The 18,867-nt window shown below is 41.9% G+C and overlaps 2 protein-coding genes across 2 annotated transcripts in view; one reads left to right on the top strand and one right to left on the bottom strand.

The window, feature by feature from the left end:
* The first annotated feature begins 203 nt into the window (after positions 1-203).
* On the top strand, positions 204-11,319 carry MGST2 (microsomal glutathione S-transferase 2). Its single transcript, XM_062574776.1, has 5 exons — positions 204-288; positions 5,500-5,599; positions 7,178-7,248; positions 9,067-9,148; positions 10,898-11,319. Exons 1-5 carry the CDS (start codon positions 231-233, stop codon positions 11,028-11,030), a joined length of 444 nt encoding a protein of 147 aa, XP_062430760.1. The 5' UTR covers positions 204-230; the 3' UTR covers positions 11,031-11,319.
* A 3,285-nt stretch (positions 11,320-14,604) lies between these two features.
* MAML3 (mastermind like transcriptional coactivator 3) overlaps positions 14,605-18,867 on the bottom strand; it is a 245,294-nt gene continuing 241,031 nt past the window's right edge. Inside the window, exon 5 of the mRNA XM_062573957.1 lies at positions 14,605-18,517. Coding sequence (XP_062429941.1) covers positions 17,541-18,517 — 977 coding nt within the window. The 3' untranslated portion in view covers positions 14,605-17,540. The remainder of the gene's footprint in view (positions 18,518-18,867) is intronic.

Here is an 18,867-nt window from a genome sequence, read left to right as displayed (position 1 = left end):
ACAGGCAAGAGGCAAGCACGGCTGGCTGGCTGGCTGTTTTAACCTTTTCAAGAACTAAAAATGGTCATAATTTTGTGCTCCAGTTTTAAAAAGTTGTTTTTTTCCCAAGGCTGATCTTTGTTACAGTCCCAAAATGCTGTGTAATTCCCTGACCTGTTGTTCTTCCTTATTGCTCAATCTTTCTCTCTGCTGTACACACATCCTGCTTGCAAGCGGAAGCTGCTGGGAACATGGCTGGCGATTTAGTTTTGCTTGCTGCCGTATCTCTTCTTTCTGCCTTCCAGCAATGTAAGATCTGTGGGATTGTGTGGCTGGGGCTTGGGGAGGTTTCCACTGATTTTTGAAGTACTGGAATTCTGTTATGCTAAACTAGCTGTTACGTAACTTTAATTTCTGAGAACTCCTAAGGTTTTTCTCACTGGAACATTATTTACCCTCTCTGTAGTCTGAAAGAGTGTTGGCACAGTGGGACAAATTACGCTTCCCTGTGGGACAAACTAATTTGTTTTCAATTTCTATTTTGTATACTGACTTTTTAGAACCATCCTATTGTGAGAGCTTGTAACTAGCTGTAAAGCTACCCACAAGCCATGTTCTGTCTTGGTTTTGATTCTTATTTAGGCACCTGAATATTAGGCAATTGAAAACATCAAGTGAGAGTAAATTCGTCAAATAAGAAAAAATACATGAATGCTGGACTGAAAGTGCTGTAAAAACTATTGCCCTGAACAGACTGCATAGGATTAAGTATTTGAAAGGAAAAAAAAGAAAACCCATAGAGCAGGCAGCAATAATATGAACACATTCCATATTACATGGAATGATATTATCATTAGATTTCCTTGAGATTCTAAATGGATTTATTTTATTCCCTACAGATACGTTGCTGAGAATCAAAAATATTTTCCCCATTTTATCAGGCTAGATGACTAGGAAAAGGAGCGGTCAAGTTCACAACACTCTTCTGTGTAACAGTCTAAATGTGTTGTAGTGTTTTTAATGCTTACCATTATTTTCTTTGAGATATGTTGATTCTTATAGTTGTGTTTACATCCGAAAATAGGATAAATCTTGAAGGCAATTTTTCTAAGTTCACATGAGATTAAGAGTGAGTTCAAGCTAATTGCTTTGCCTTTATTTCAAATACCCGCAGCACTGCCAGCTTACTTAATGTGGTGTGATTGTTTGTTCTTAAAACCCCAGCTGCTGAAATAATGTTGCTACCAGGTGGAAGAAAAGCTTGAGAATGTGACCCCCCCCAAATTAAAGAAAAAAAAAAAAGCCTAACACAAAAAGCAAATAAGTGCCTAAATTTTTTTTTCTAAATTGTATGTCTTTGGAGGGATGGAGTATGTAACTGGAATATCTGGGGTTACCTGTATCCTGCTCTCTTTTTAATATCCGCAGACCAGCTACAATGTGCCTGTGCAATCTTCCCAGAACATCTGGTGGCAATATTTACCACCATCAACTTCTGTGAAAGTCCAGCTAGCCTGTCTTGATTTTAACAGACTGAAAGTGTTAAGAGTTGGGGTTTTTTTCTAAACTCTAGAAAGAGATCTAGAAAGCAACAGTGTGAAAATTCAAGGAACTGCACAGATACTGACACTGCAAAGGGAGAGAGGATATGAGATGTCCTTCCTTCTGTTGGTTCATCCATATTAACTGATCTTAGTTAAAATTACAGAAGAGAGAAGATAGACTAGGTTTTAAACTTACACTGGCAGTCTGACAGGAAGCCCAAAGAGAAACCTTGGTAAGAATTTGATCTGCTAATCCGATTTAAATCATCACAGCTTGTTGTACTTTCAGCTCCCTTTCTAGCTTGGGTAAATCAACCTATATGAACCAATGTGAGTTCAAAACACCTTTTTCACTGAATGATGCAAAACTGGTACTATAAGCAAGAGTTATAATCAGTTCAGGTAAGGGAGCATGACTGATTGCTGTGAGCAAAATACACACAACATACAAAGCACTTACAGTGCTGCATTTACTCCTGCTTTTTCTGCTAAACCTCCAGTCCTGAGGTAGGAAGGCACTAATAGGTGATACGACATCCCTGAAGCAGTCTGGAAAGCCAGGTTTCACTTAAAAATCAGAGGTACAGAAAGACAAGATTTAGTGTCTCAGAACCATGAGTTATTCAAAGAACCAGGCCAGTTAAAGATTATGCTGTGCAAGAAATGTTCTAGGGTAGAAAGAGCAAAAACAATGCAGGAAGTGGTTTCCAGTCATGAATCCAGTTTTAAGCAGCTAAGACTTGCTTGAGAGATGTTCTGTAGACTTATGGGAAACAGGGAAATCCAGTAAATGAACAGTATAAATCCCCAGTCAGTGAGATAAGACAAAATTCAGTAGAGAGGACACCAGTACTTCTACATTTTGAAGCATCTCTCTGAACTTTTACCTTTTTAAATCACTCTTAATAATTCCTAGATCCAAGCAAGAAATTATTAAAAAGCATTTGATTTTAAAAGGCTGTTAGGTATAGTCATGCAAATTAACATGCAAACATGCACTATCATACATTTTGATACAAATATCACCTTCTCTATATGCTTTTTAACACAGTGTTTGAGAGTAATGTTACTTGAAAGTCTGCTTTGTCCTGCATTTTCAAAGTAAAGGTATTAAGTCAGTAACCATAAATACCACCTGAAAATGAAAGAAAAAAAAAAAAAAAAAAAAAAAAAAAAGGCAAACAAGGGCAAGTCAAGTATACTTCACAGCTAGCTAAGTCATGTAAGTTAGCCTGCAACAACTGAACAACTTGATACAGAGCAGGGCTGGATAAAGAAAAGGCTATGAAAATCCTTACATACTCCTGCTGCAACGCTTTCTAGAGTCCTCACTACAGTACCTCCAGTGGGTGGGGCAGAAGAGCTCTCCCACTCCTATACTATTTACTTTAGTCCATTAAACCATAATCACAAAACTTAAATTTGGACTGTTATCACTGCTTTTTATTCACCACAAAGGAACTAGAAGTCAAGACCTATGCGGTTAACAGAAAATACAGTAATTATCCCTCTACTCACCTCTTTGCAAGCCCCTGGTTGGCACCTGTCCGGCACACTAGGCTCACCTTTTCTTTTAAGGTGACAGACATGACTCTAGTTCTCCCATTACACAGTGGCCTGGCTTGGTTTTTAGTAGCATGTAAAAGCCCACTCATCCCCAATTCAAGCAAAGTTCTTACTGATCACAGTGGAAAGCTACTGAAGAGGTGGATTTTACAATAATGGCCTTACTATCAGCATAGCTTCTTTATAGATCTGTTTCTGCATACAGCAGATTGTCCCACTTGCACATCTCCATCTCTCAAACTAGAACCTTGCCAACCTGGCAGTACCAAGGGCAAAATGCATTACAGCTGAGACCGGGGCTATACCATGGCCTTAAGGATTTGCCTTGGTTAGTTGTACTGAGCAAACTGAAACACAATCTGGCCCATACAATGTCCTTATCTTCTTACTCCCCCGAGAAAGATTATTTTGCCCAGCATCCATTCAAGGCTCTTTCAGCTAGTTCAGATGTGATGAGCTGCCTCAACTTCCCTTAGTTCCTCAGTAGAAGAATCCCTGGTCCCAGACAGGTGGGAAGAATCATACAGCTCCACGCACCAGAAAAGCAAATACACATTGCTAGCTGGAAATGCTATTGCCATGAAATGCTAAGGCTTGCCTAGCACTTTTGACTGATAAGCCAGGCAGGATTTGCCAGCATGTACAACTTGTCACCAATAAAAGTAATTACGTGGGTGGCAAAGGTCAAAAAGCAACTGTTCAGTTACACTTCCCAGGAAAATATTTCTCAAAAAAGCATTCTTGTGCTTCCATGAGTTTCAGTCTCTAAAGCAAGGTCCCTAAACCCTCCCCACTGCCATTCTTCCCCTCTGAAAATGCTTTAAGGTGTCAAATAATGGCTGCATCACCAAAAATAACAAGAGATGTGTGGGTGGGAGTGGAGGAGGCCCTGCTGGATGCAAATACAATGAAAGGTCTCATAAACCTGTCTTATAGTGAGATATCTGAGATGCTCTGGCTGGTCTCTGGAGGAAAAGGTTAAGAGGTCACCTGCAGCACATAATTACCTATACAGAGAGAAGACAGATGGGAAAATGCCTTTTTGGGAAAAGGGCTTTGACCACAAGGCTGAGGCATGAAAGCTGCACAGGGCAGCACCACTAATATCTCTAGCTGTGTTTTAATGCCACTGCTCTCTGAAGGGAGGACAGCAACTAGGCTCTGAGCTTGCCCATCAGACTAATCTTTTCAGTGAGCTCAAACAGGTGCCTAGTTTCTGGATCTGGACAAAGTTCAGGTAAAAAGGTAGATAGTGAGCTTCTCACACAGCGTGGTTGTGACATGCCCAGAAAAAGAACTCCAGATATCCAGAGAGTTTTAAAGTCAAACAGGGAGATGCCCAGTAGATCCGCTGCCTACTGAAAATTGCTATCCAAAGATTAAGCAACTTTCTAGCCTTTTGTCCTTGTGAGCCTCTGCTCAACTTTTAAAGGCAGACTTCTGCAATGAGAATACCAGTAAAAATGAGACACATATACATATCAGAAGAGATCCTAGGAAAAAAGGTCAGAGGGCATAGGTGTAAATAGGCACACTCTCTCTCTCTCTTGTTTTTTTTTTTTTTTTTTTTTTTTTTTTGCAGTTGATATTTAGTCACTTTTCAGTAGGCAACCTCAGTTGTTCACAGCACTGCACCAGATCTTAAAAATGCTTTGCAAGACAGGTTAAGTATTATCAGCCCCAGTCAGTGGAAGTGGAAACAGCCTGGGCTCTCCAACAGATCAGCTCTCCAGCAGGTGGGGTGGAGAGCAGGGAACAGACTATGGACTCTCCAGTTGCAGCTCTGTTCTCCTTCCAATATACAGAATTTTGACAGTTCAAGATGCAAAACAGATGGAAAAGCATGCAGTATAAGACATTGCTAAACACATTTTAAAAGGTGCTACCAAATTTTTGCTTCCAGAGCATGTAAGACCCTATATGCCAAGTTCCACAGTTCTTAATACCACTAAAATAAAATGATCGTACACTATTTAAACAAGTAACGTGGGTGACCTCCATCAGGGTAGTTTGGTTATTGTGATACTACTAACATAGCACACTATTGTAGTGTAACTAGACTGCTCCTAGGCTGCGCAGTTCTACAATTTAGACAAAGCAGAAGGATATTTAAGCTATAGCTTGTTTCAGCAAATGCTAAGAGAATGCATATATTCCTGAAACATTAATTTTTCTCCTTCTTCATAAGTCAGTCATGTTTGAGGTTAAGACTTGAATTTTTGAAGTGGAAAATCTAATACTGTTCTCCTTCTACCATACGAAATGCAAAGAACAATCATTTTGATTTAAAAATGATTGACATTGTAAATGACTGATGTATGTTAAGGACTCAGAGTTGCTGATTTTTTTTTTAATTTTATTTATTTAAAGAAACACTGTATAATACACAAGCCTTTATTTTTGCTTACAGGCCATTTTGCTTGGCTGGTGGGAAAATCAAGAATGAAGCACAAGATCATGCCCCCAGCTGTCACTGGAGCTCCAGAATTTGACAGAACATTTCGTGCACAGTAAGTTCTGAAATTCCTACAATGGTGGCAAAGAATAACATCTCTATTCACCTAATTCATGTGGCACTAAAGAATTCCAAGGTAAAATGAGCTTTAAAAAACTTTATTTATCTTCTGCTCTATGTTATGACACTACATTTCAACTACTGGTGAACTCTCATCTATGCATATCTCTATGGAATTATACTTGCCACAACTCTGCTCTTACATGAAACGGTTGTGATCCAGGGCTAATCACTACCATTTGTGGAGCCATTGACTTGATTTGAGAAAGTAATTGCACTAAGTATTGTACATGTATTTCAATGGATTCTTACATTTATGATACTTCTCAAATCTTGATTTTAGAAGGCTTATATTCATATTTGTATGTAATTTATAGATACACATTACAAAAATCTACGCATTTTCCTCTGTTGAATAACAGGCTCGATATTAAGGATTTTTAATATCTATAATTTCCCCAAACTTCCAGGATTTCTAACTTTTCTATAGTTTTTTTTTTTTTTAAGATTCAGTCCAGAAGATAAGCAAAAAACCTTATCTGAAAGAAACTACCTGTTTCTTGCATCCTTTGCTCAAGAAATGAAAAATAATGCAGTTACAGACAGATCACTTTTTAAATGGTTCAGCTATTCTTTCAATGATAACGGGATAAGTTTAGCCCATTTAAACCAGTCATTGTTCAAATTCTGATTCTTGGGCTATGCCCAACACAAAACAGTTAGACAGGAACACAGAAAACCTCGGTCTGTCCCAGTGGATAATTGTGGGATAACTTGTCTAAAAACATGGTGTGTTCCTAAAGGGCTTCAGCTAGCGATTAGCTAATGCCCTTAAGCATAAGTATTCATATTTAACACAGTATGTTTAAACAATACATCAACTGTAATCACAGTTCTATTGGATAACAAAAAATAGACAGAGAATATATTAGATAATGTATCAGACAACAGTATATATTAGATAAAGAAGGTTGCCTAAATTGTTAGAGAGAAATTCATTCTGAATGACAATCAAGAAGAGATAACCCAACAAAATATTGGTGTGAAAACTGATGATGTCCACAAATGAAGATATTGTTTTAACCACGAGAAGAGCTATCGTGTCCTGCTTATGCCTAAAAGCACTTCACAGAGGCCTTGGGCTCAGCTGAGCACTCTGCCTACACACCTCCATGCTTCCTCTTGCAGTTTGGGGAATGCTGACCCATAAAACTTGCAAGTAGAATATGGAGATGAGTGATTAACATCAGGGGATGTGTTTGAATTCCTGTCTCTGTTGTGCACAGACACTTGATTTCAGGTTCTCTTAAGCACTTCTATGTAATTGGGATCCAGATCCTTGTCTAAGCTTAAATAACCACAAATATATTTGAAATAGTTAATGTTCGTATCTGAAATTACAAAGAATGTTTTCTTAAGGGTACCTAATGCTGGCCTGACTGCGCTCTCACTAGATTTGATGGCATTAACTTTAAAGGGAACAAAATTAGGCCAAGGCTGACTGTCCTTGAAAATCCCACCCACAATTCCTTTTTCTTCTCCACAACAATGTTCTTCCAAATTTATTTTGCAGACAAAACTGTGCAGAGTTTTATCCAATATTCCTGGCTGCCCTCTGGATTGCAGGATGTTTTTTTAATCAAGGTAAACACACTTTATTTTCAAAGGAAAAGTTTTTTTTTTTTAATATAGTTTGGTTGTATCAGGTGGTCAATTACTGTAGACACGTTTTTCTTCCTTTAACTTCATTACGTTTATATCACTGAGTGCTCCTTTTGGAGGACTATATTGAACTCCTAAATAATCATGGCATTTTACATAGCCCCACTAGCTTTTACTTTTCTCTGCAAATCCTGGAACATACCCTATTTTTCAATCATTCAGTGGATTTCCAGGGTGAGTCATTTAGAAAAGCGGTTCCCAGATGCTTCCCACTAACAGTTATCCCTGTAGCTGAACCCCTGGCTGAAGGAGACAGTTCAAGCCAGCAAATCTTTGGGATTTTACATACCAGATGAGTGACAGAACCACTGGGCTATGACTCATTTGCTTTGGGACTAGCACAAGCTAGCACTGAGAGTTCAAGCTCAGACAAAACAGCAGCATCTCCACATATGGGTAGCTACTACACTTCAGGTGTGCAGAGAAGACTTAGGAAAAACATTACATTTTCTTAAGCACCTAAGCAGGTCATTTTTGGCCAACTCTCCTGAACTCAGATACTGCTGGATTTTCTAACCTCTCACTCTGTTGGACTTTCCAAGGTAGATCCATGGAGTCTAACAGTGATGGGGTAGACTTTTGGAGAGCTAAAACTTGCAACAGAGTCTAACCTTCAACTTTTCCCTTATTAACTCTCCCCTAAGTGATGTTTTGGAAGCACAGAGCCTGTGTATCTGGAGAAAGGAAAATTAGTTTGCACCTCACTGAACTTCCTGAAAAAAAATTAGCTTTCCTCTCCATTTTCTATGTTTGCTCCAAAGCAGTTGTTTTGTTTTGGGGCTCCCTTACAGATAGATTCTCATCTCCACTGCACCACTGTAACTGCAAGAGTTAACACCACTTCAGTCAGCAAATTGAATAAGGGATAGTACATGTGCTCAAAGGCAGACACTTGAATCAAGGAAAATCACATTCACTAACAGCAACACAGATATGCACTGTCACATGGAAAAAAAGGAAGATTACATTAACTTCCCTTGTAAGTATTTTTTTCAGCTAAGCAGCTCCCATAAGTACATTTACTGGAGTTAAATCAGAACAGAGTAAAAATCATCCTCTATACTACTTACTTACATGGTCTGAAAAAATCCCCAAACAAAAACCAAAGTAACTGGCAATGCTTAGTCCTGGATAATACAATTGACCTTATACACCCTGATCCATCTATCAAATGGAGGGAACTTTATGCTCTTCCCACAGGGAGGTCAGCAAACTAACATCAGTACAGCTTTCTCATGTCCTTGGATAAAGGTGCTATATAAATGCAAAGAGGTTATTAACAACATAAATAAGACTTTCTCTCCAAAGCAAACACTTTCCTTTAATGTGAACGGCCGTAACAGTATAAAATAGCAGTGCTCCAACACTACCCTGTTTCTGGGATAACCAAACTCTGGGGACTACAGATTGCTGTCAATTTTTGAGATCATCTTTCTCGGGAATGGTTCTAGATCTTTTTTTTTTTTTTTTTTTTTTTGGGGGGGGGGGGGGGGGCGGGGGGGAAGAAAGAGGGAGGCTATGCTGGCCTATGCTCACCCCTACCAGTAAATCCGTATCAAGAGCCTTCTGTAGTGAATGCTTAAGAAATATTACATATATTTGTGTGTGTATTTCTTTCACAATATTACTCCCCAGGGTATGAATAGCTATGAAAATGCCCAGAGTTACATAACTAAAAAACATAAAGTGACTAACTGCCTACGATCCTCATTGATATGGTTTCTATCTTCTCTCTCCTAGAATTGGCTTCCTTTCTGGGTCTGACATACATATTTGCCCGCTACAAGTACTTCCATGGTTATGTAGCATCTATAAAAGGAAGGTAAGGAGTTACCATCTGCATGCAAGTTGAAAGCTCCAGGCTGTGGTATGAAGCTGGGCTTAGCGCCAGGGACTGGCAGTGAAAAGTGATTATAACTGAATGCAACATGTGTAAAGTGTCAGCAAGAGGTCTGAAACAAAAACCCTCAGGGAGACAGGCTGCCTGTTACAGTAGAAGCCTAGGTTAAGACTTGCAGGTGCTACAGGTCATGAGACACAAAAGGGTTGATGCTCTCCATGTAACACCTCATGGGTGCCTGCTTTGTATTGAACAGCATATCAGCAACCAGACTCAAAGGGGACTGAAGGCAGAAGTACAGTTTTGCAGCTCAGGATTACTGTATGATGGGAAACTGCTGAGACATGGCATACACAGTACCTGCTTGTCTGCTATTCTCATTTTTCCTCAGTTTGTCAAATTAATCCACTTATTCTAACCATACAAAACACATTAAAGGAAGCAAGCAAATCTGGTCTTGTAGGCAGATGAACTTTCACCAAACAGATAACAAAACACAGCTTCAGATAAGAGTAAGTTAATGAATGTTAAGTGCACAGCACCTGGAAACATTAACTCTGCTTCAAAAAATATGAACATCAGCAAAACACCCTTCCACCACATGAGTGTACACTCAAGTATAATTTATTTCTTGCCTCTCTGAAGCCACTTTATTATCTTATGGGCCCTAACCTAAGGCTCCTCATCCAACACACAGATCAGTCATAAAAAGTACCAGGATATATGCCAGTTATAAAAATAAAAGGCTTGGGAATCCATATTTTTGGAGAAATATATGAAACAATCAGACCATAAACATGGCTTTTTTTGATAGTGACTAATCCTGCAGCAGCAATAGGCTAGACTACAAAGCTATTTTCCATAGCTTTTATACTGAGGTTATATCATTCCTCTTCAAACGGGTGAAGGATTGGTGGAGACTAGTGAACAGCTGTTGCTTAAAAGGAGGGCAAGGCTGAGTTTTCCAGAGCAAATACATGGGGAATCCAGCAATAACTTTCCAAATGCGTCTACTAGATCAGTCTGCACCCAAGACAACTAAGAATGACACCAGAAGAACATGCAGCTGGCACAAAGGAAAGTCCCTGCTCCCTTACGCCAGCCAAGAGAATTCTCTGTGTTAGAGCTGAAGTTCTCTTCTCATCTCTCCTATGAGAGCTTTCCATTTTGTACAATTAAAGTAATCTGACTCTTTCCCATCCCCAACAAGTACCCTAACCACTGAATTTTACATTCTTCCCCCCCCCCCCCCCCCCCCCCGCATCTAAAAATCCATGCCCAAGTCAGAGCAATAATCCAAAACTGACCTCCCAGCATAGTGGGGAGAACCTGACAAACAATCACTGACAGGAGACAGGCCCATCTCTCACCCAGCCCCAGCAGTTCCTCTCCTGCACTCCTAAATTTAAAGTTGCTCAAGTCTGTTTGCCACTGTAGTTACAGATGCTCTCACTATGGAATGAGGTAGCTCAATCACAGAAAAGTGCCCAGCTTCCACGTGAATGTTTAGAGACACAGGGGAGAGATCTCCTCTACAGAAAATATTAAGAATCTCTACTTCCCAGCAAAACTCACTTTTGGTAACTGTTTATTATCAAGACATCCCAAGTTTGTTTTGCTATAGTGAACATTTCTGATTCTATGTAGCTCTTCTCAACTACTGTGGACAATCAGTTTCACAGTAAATACACTACTATAGCCAATCTGTAACAGTATTTTTTCCTCCTCTAGGTTAACAGGCTTTTATTTGAATTTGATAGTTCTAACCTGCTTGATAACCCTCGGTGCAGCTGGGATTGTTAACAGCCTTCTGTATGAATACCTGGACTTCAGCATTGGGAAGAAATTACATAAATTGTTTTGAAGATTTTCTTTTTAAAAAATAAGTAATGCAGATGCTTTTCCTGGACATCAAAGAGACAAGCCTTGTGTGGCTAAGGCATCAGAATCCTTTCCTAACAGCTCACTGCAATGTAAAATGAATGCTTCTCCTGAGTTTCATCTGCACTTTCTCCTTTCCCATTGATCTTGCAAAAGAGTCTATCAGACAGAATGCCATGTCACATCTGCATTTTCAATTAATGTTCTGGTTTCACATACAGTACTGTAAACCTTAAATAAATTACATAAAATTAAAATCATTAATTCACCAAGTAACCTAGCTGCAACTCACACTGTAAGCAACAGCCCATCTTACCCAATGTCCTGCCAATGCCTCTGTAGTCTTCTTTCACTCCTCTTCATTTTCCTCAAGCAGCATCCTCTGTTCTACACAACTGTAAAAATATGCTTTGTTGCGCTACACTTGAAAGGTCCCGATTTTGCAAGTATATCCAATCCCACTTCAGGAGGGTGTTTAAGCGTATATTGAAACACTGCTTTCTTCAAGAAAACATTTAAAGCCAAACTTGACCTTACACTTCTGTGAAGGCCTTTTGATTTCATACACATGCTTACAGCTCAACACATGCTCAAACACTTTTGTCACAGAAGTGGGGCCCTCCTGCAGGCAGATCCCAGTTCTCACACAAAGCCTCTCGAAGACAGGCTACATCCACAATGCAGCGCTTGTGAGATGGAGACCAAGCCCAGACAAAGAGAAGGCACAGATGCTCCTCAAACAATCAGGTCTACTTCATTGTCTCCCAGAGAAGGCACAGATGGCTGGGCTGTGGGAGAGACTAGACAAATGCCCCAGCACAGCCAAAGCTCTGGGAATCATAACATTACAACAAAAAGCAAACTGACTATGAAAAGAGTTTTCTGCTAAAAGGAGGGAAAAATCATGAGCTTAGCACCATGAGCTGAAAGCATGCCACGGCTGAATTTAAACCACGTAGAAGAAAAGAGAGACAAGACTACGCCTGACTATTTGGCTCCTGATAATTCAAGCTACTTAGGCAACGTTGACTATATCAATGCAAGCTAGAGTCAGCAGGCTCAAGCTTTCTCTGCCACGTCTCTGAAGACAGGATTTGGCCAAAGCTGTTGCACATGTTTATAGTGCTGTTGATTCAGGTGTACATAATGAACACACAGTTTGCTTAAAAGTCTGCTGGGGTTGATAAGCTGAGCACAGAGTGCTGGATCAGGTTCATAATCTTTTATATGAAATAAGTGCACATATTACATGCACAGAATTCAGTGCTTTAGACTCACCATAATGTGATTAAAGGGCACAATTCAGAACTTACAAGTGGCAAAGGCTGAAACAGCATTTGAAAGAATAAAACAAAACCAGCGCACATGTGCAAGGCTTGGGGTCAGTAACAGCTGCTGAGGAAAAGAACAGATCACGATGGCAAACAGGTTGGAGCTGACACAGCTGTGGAAAGGCAATTCTCTGGCAGTATAGCACTGTGGAGAAAGCAAAACAGGGCCAGATTAACATCTACAGGAATCACCAGGAATTCTTCCACAAACTTTTCTTCCTTGGGCTGAAAGTCAGAAAATCTACCTACTCATCTGCCAGTGGCACCCTGAGACAGTCACAGGCAGCAGGATGTGCTGCCACCAGAAGGAAAAACAATACAAAGGTCCAAATTACATTACAGGCTTGAAATACTTACTAGAGAGAATCCAAAGATAGCTAGCTGTGTTCAAGTAGGTCTTTGCTTCTGAAATTATTCCATTCCAAACTTACTCTAGCATATCTACAGGAAACTTTCCTCCCCCCCCCAAAAAAAACCCCACCTACTCCACCAAAAGGAATAAACTGCTGTCACATAGGCCAATTTCACATGCCAAAAAAGTGTGGGTGTAAGGCAATAATGTATCATCTAGTAGCATAAGCCACAGTGCTTATGGATAACCATAGGATGAAGCTTCTATGATCTGTTCCAGCTCATGACAAGGCAGAAGTGGACATAAAGTTGAGGATACCACCTATCTTCTGAATGTGTCACTGCTTTTTTTCAGTGCACTAGAACAGAATATCTAAGACCCAAAACTCTGTTAAAGACCGACTCACCTATAATTTAAACCAAAACACACCTGTAACTGATATATTCTGTCGATGTCAGTAAGAGTATTTAGTTTAGATCTACTGAGAACCCCACCTTTTCCCTCCCGCCTGCTTCTTGCTGATCAGGTTAGTATGAGGCTGCACATTCAACATACATCACAAGTCTGATGCAAATATTCATCTGCTTGTCATGACCAGAACCAAAAATGGTCCCTGCTATATTTTCAAAGTCAATACATACCTAGGAGCCTTATGCTGAAAGCACCTTTCCCCAGCAAGCTCTCTGCTAGCATATGCTGAGGAGTCACTCTGCCAGGTCACATTGACCTGGGCCACTCTACTTCTTTGTGCCCTATATCTACATCTAAAATAGTAAAGGTTGTCCATTAAGGAGAAAAGAGAACCTTACCTTAAAGGTTGTACTTAGAGCTGGGCCTCCCTGACTTCTAAACTCTTGGTCTCCCACAAGCTGTGCAAGAAGAACAGAGGTCCAATGTCTAATCCACCTGACTCTCAGTAGGCTGCAAACACAGATACTGGTGTTGAGCCTTGAAGGCTACATGGCATGCTTATATCTAAACCAGCTCGTATGCATCATAAGTCCATACATACTTTCCACAGGTTTCTGACCACAGAATTCCCATGCTGTATCAGTAGCAGGTGATAGTAGCAGCCTGGGGAACCACTCTAAACATGTACTTTTACCTCCTCCTCTGTTTCCTCAACTCTTTTTTCCACCTTGCATGTCTAACCCCACATCTCTTTCTTCCACTATACCTCATTTCTCCAGATCCCAGCCACCAGACTCCTACATCCTCAGTTCTTCATCTTGTATCTTCCCCGAAAGCATTTCCTTGCTCACTGCTCAGCACATCATGCAGCAAAACGTGCAAAATGGGAGCCACTGCCTCTAATGGGACTGAATTATTATGGCATGCTCCCCCATAGTAACTGCACAAGTGCAAATTTTACCTCTGAACACATGCAGTTTTAATAGCTTACCTTGCTCACAGAAAAGTGTAAAATGACCTCAAATAACAGCACACACCTGAGTAAGTACTTACCACACAGTAATCACAGAAACTCTCCCACCTGCACACGGTAACCCTCCCTCCCCACCCCCCTTCCAGCGTGCCTAGGCGGTGGCTGAGCACTCGCGCCGGCGCGAAGCTGCAGGGCGCCTCCCGGCGCTACTCAGGGCGGGCGGCGCGGCCCTGCCAGCAAAACCACCGGGAAGTTAAACTGCTGCTGTCACAGCAGACCTCGCGGACCGGGCTCGTCCCCCTCCCCGCACCCCAGGGCTGGCCCGCGGCGGCCGCCAGCGCGACCGTTACGGTTACCGTTAGCGCTGCCGTTGCCGCGACCGTTGGGAGCGCGCGCGCCGTGCGGGCGGGGGGAATAGGGGTGGGGGCGCCGCAGTGGTACGAGAGCGCCGTAAACCAGACTGGGACAGGACTCAGATAACCATCTTGTATTTATTTTATTTTATTTTTCGTTTGTTTTTTTTTCTTTTCCTTTTCTTTAAAAGTGGTATGTTAACATCAGGTCTTTTCTACATTTTCAGAGCTCTGTACAGGTCTTAAAAGGAAATAAGCAATGCTTCATGTACAAAGTAAAAACAGAAAACTAGAAAAATCTGAATAAAATGGAGCAAGTTGCTGTCAGGGATACAGTACAAATTAGTAATTAGATGTCATCTGGAGTGCAATACCACTGCAGGAAGGATGAGTTAAGGAATGAAATAAAAATACTCTATTTTAAACAAACAGTATATATATATATATATATATATATTTATATGTATATATTTTACAGATAGTAGACCCAGTGATATCTGTAGAATTGTAAAAACATATTTACAAATAACTTTTTTTTTTTTTAACATTACATATACATCAGCACCATAGTAAGGAGAAAAAAAAACACAACCCCCCAAACCTATTAAAATCTACCTCTCTAGTACTTGGTCCCAATACAGAGTATTTGGAGGAAGCTTTACCAAGACAGCAGAGACTCGGTCCTCAAGCCCGCGTCCCTCTTGAGGAGCGGGAGGCGCCGCGGCGGCGGCTGCGTGATGGCAGTGCGGGACTCCGGGCTGGCAGGCAGCACCGGCCTCCTTGCTCGTCTGCCCCTGCCCTTGATGCTAGTCCAGCTAAGATCCACCTACCCACGAGACACTCGTGGACTGAAAACTTTGGCTAGTACTCCCTCGTTTTATAGATGGAGGGCCTGGCCTAGCCCACACCTAAGAGGCCAGCAGACAGACTCCTGTTGGCTCCAGTAAGGACTGGGATAGGCCCTTGCACTGTATTTTAAAAAGGTGTTTGCTAAAAGAGTTTTAACTAAAGCATTTTAAAAATCTTGTGCTGTCTGGGAAAACTGGATGTATAACAGAACCAGTGGCTTGCCTTGACTTGCTGATCCACGTTAAAAATGCAGTTTGTCCTGGCTATGCTCTAGCATTTAAAACAGATATACTTCCCCTAGTCCGGAGGAGCCCTACAAGGGGTTACTGCACGCAAGGGAACGATAACAGGGGCTCAGGTGGTTTCAGGCCCATTTTATTCCCGTTTCTTAATGTGATGTGTATCCGTGCTCTACAGAGAAAGGAAAGGACTTGAGAATGCAAGGTGCCAAGCCCCTCCGCTCCCACGGATCTCAGTGGCTCAGCACCTCAAAACATTGAGCCCAAGGAAAGCAACACACGAAGAGGTAACTGGTAGCTGAACAGTCAGTATTTTAGTTGTACAGTAGAGACGTTTTCACTACAGAGCACAATTTGTGGTTCACAGACATGAGTGTTAGGCCAGAGGTTTCCAAACTAGTTGGACCGTTGACCACTGTTAACACATACCCTGACCACCAGCTCTCAACTGGAAACACTACCAAGGTGATAGGTTTCTGTGGGCAACTTACCTCGGCCTCCAACTGCAGCTTGGGAACTACTGCTTTAGACATTCAGCTGGCATCTCAGTATTGTAAAAGACATATCACAACTTCATTATAGTGCTGCTCAGCACAGGGCTACATTTACCCTGAGAAGAGATAGTGGTATGTCTCTATTGCCTAAAAGCTTATCTGAGCAGACACTGTGATTTTTATAACTAAATCAATTATTCTACCCATTCTTGAATGCTCTTTACAGTAGTCCTTTCCTGATTCCTGTTTTTCAAATACTGCAGTGAATTTTATTCCAGCAAACCAGAGAGATTAGACCAAACATCTGCTTCAGACAGAAGATGAGGTTTCATGTGACAAATCCAGAGCCCAGAAACAGCAGGGTAATAATATCTGCTGATCTGCTGCACTATTCAAGAGGAGAAGAGAAATCCATCCTGGGTGCTAAACTCTCCCTGTTCATTTGCTTAGGCTGGTTTTCTCCTCCCCTTCCTGCCCCTTCATGGTGGCTGTTGCTCACCTAAAAAGAAGTGCAGTGAGCTAACTTTGTTTTACACTGAAGGGTAAGAGGGGAAAAAGAGCAAAATGAAAATACATTGGGGAGGAAGAAGAGATGGGGACCTGCTTAGGACCTATGCTGACGTCTCTTAGGGCTCTTAGTCCTTTAACACCTTTCCTAGCTGCTATTCTCCACCTCCAGGCAGCAGAGACATGTTGAAGTGCTCTGACAGAGAAGCACTATTCCGAGTCCCAAGGGGACTAAATAGCTCAAGTTAACTCACCCACCTAAACATCTCCAGTAACAGCCCTGTAATCAGACTGTCCTTCTCACTGTACTGCCAAATTTATGTTCTGCTATATCTTTATTGGATTTTTATCACTCTGCAGTGAAAATGGTGACCTCTCTGTGACCGTTTAGGTTTGTCACATGTGCTGCCCATTTCCATGTGATATCCCAGGGCAGGCCTTGTGGGCCTGACTGTGGCTCGCCTGAGGCCTACTTATAGCCAGGGCAGGGTTAAGCTTGTTTCTGACCAGGGCCTGTGCAGTCACCTGCAGACTTCTTTAGGATTTACTCCCAGGTTTTTTCATCCAGTGCCCTGAAAGTTGCAGTGTTTACAATAAAATGAGGTGGGAGCTACTGGGACCACCTCACTGTGCAATGGGGAAACACTGACTTTACCCAACCAGAGACATCAGCTGGCTTTTCCAGTTTCCCCGTCCTGCTCCACACACATGCAGCAGGTGCTGCTGTGCAATGGAGATTACTTAGTGGAAGTCTTGTGATGCTGATGTTTTCAGCATCATCTGAATCTTCCAAAGTTGGCTACAGATCAGCTCAATTTGCACAATTAAGAACAAAAGAAAACAAACAAAATAACCCCAAACCAAACCAACTCAAATGAAAAGACGGAAATCCAAGGATGGAGAGAATATCCAACTTTCTCTTTTTAAAACAAAACAAAACAAAACAAAACAAAACAACCAAAGCTCCAGACTATACAAGCCCGTTCACTGGGGGTTTCCAAACAACTCATCAAGTTCTTGTATCCACTCATCCCCTGGTCCGCTCTTAATGATGGAGTCCACAAGGTCTGTGCCCTCTCCTAAACTTGAGAATGACCCCCCTGCTCCTTCATTACTGTAATTGTAAGATATGTCTTGAGTGGGATTCCTCTCATAGGCCTGGCCTTGGCTGCTCTGAGCAAAGCTCCCACCTGGCATCTGTTGTGTAGGAGGCTGATTAAAACCAGACATAGTGGGGACCGCTTGGCTTATTGCAGGCATAACCATTGGCCTGGCTTGGCTGGTTCCTTGTTGCAGCAATTGTCTCCCCATTGCTGGGTTCAGGGCTCTTACTGTTCCACTAGTGTCCACAACTGTCTGATTAAGTCCCTGTGGAAAATGTTGCTTGGACAGCCTTGGCTGCCCAGACTGTATTGGGTACGTTGTACCATTATTGAAAGGCCCAATCTCACCGCTAGTCCTTCCAGGTATTCCTTGTAAGCCTCGCTGCTGCCAGTTTTGTGTTCCTTGAGGGACAGTCCCCATCAAGTTTTGAAGTCGCGGTGCTTGTGGCCTGGGTAAGACCTGGCCCACAGGTCCTTTCATCTGCTGCTGATGTTGGGGAAGAGCAGAGTTTACCAGCATGTTCTGACCAAAATTGCTGACCATTCCCACCGCTTGTCCAGGGGCAGGCTGCCTCGTTCCCTGGCCTGTGTTATGTGCCATGTTCATGCCACTTTGGTTTGGGTGCTGCAACATTTGGCTCATCCCTGTGCTCATACTGTACATTCCTGGTTGGCTGGAGGAGGCATTGCTGTAAGGAGCCATGCCCATGTCTGACTGGCCTGCTGTTGTAGGCAGCGTGCTCGGGTTCTGGGAGGGACCCATTACCATCATGCTTGCATTTTGAGCCATCATTCGGGATGTCCTCATGCTCTGGAGTGCTGCTTGGTTTCGTACAGCTGCCATATCCTGGGGAGAACCTACACCAAAAAGGGGGGAAGGTAAGAAAAAAAATACAACTTTTATTAACACATCTTTGCATAAGAGGGAATCTGTAGGAGTCTTCTGCATCACAGTAGGATTCCAGATTGCTGTGCTTTCTGAGTGAATAAATTATTGTTTCACGCGAAGGTTAGCAGAGAGCTAGGCTATCCACCCTTGGGAGATATACTGGCAGCCTATTGTTAGTCAGACTTCAGAGGTTACATGTTCCACACATCATACAGCCTCAGTCCTCACCTGCAAAGTCCCCTCTCCTTGAGGGTGAGAGGCAACACACCTTGAGTGTGACCCTAAATAGGAATCACTGATCATATTATATAATCAATTC

The sequence above is a fragment of the Rhea pennata genome, chromosome 4 (assembly GCF_028389875.1).
Source record: "Rhea pennata isolate bPtePen1 chromosome 4, bPtePen1.pri, whole genome shotgun sequence".
In the NCBI taxonomy this organism is placed as follows: domain Eukaryota; kingdom Metazoa; phylum Chordata; class Aves; order Rheiformes; family Rheidae; genus Rhea; species Rhea pennata.
Note: the sequence above shows the minus strand (reverse complement) of the source record. Positions and strands in the feature narration are given on the sequence as shown.

Excerpts from the sequence above, each read along its gene's own strand:
- MGST2 (XM_062574776.1), top strand. The coding sequence starts at position 231 with ATGGCTGGCGATTTAGTTTTGCTTGCTGCCGTATCTCTTCTTTCTGCC. Across the intron at positions 5,600-7,177 it reads GACAGAACATTTCGTGCACA|ACAAAACTGTGCAGAGTTTT; the intron begins GTAAGTTCTGAA and ends TTTATTTTGCAG. Across the intron at positions 9,149-10,897 it reads GTAGCATCTATAAAAGGAAG|GTTAACAGGCTTTTATTTGA; the intron begins GTAAGGAGTTAC and ends TTCCTCCTCTAG.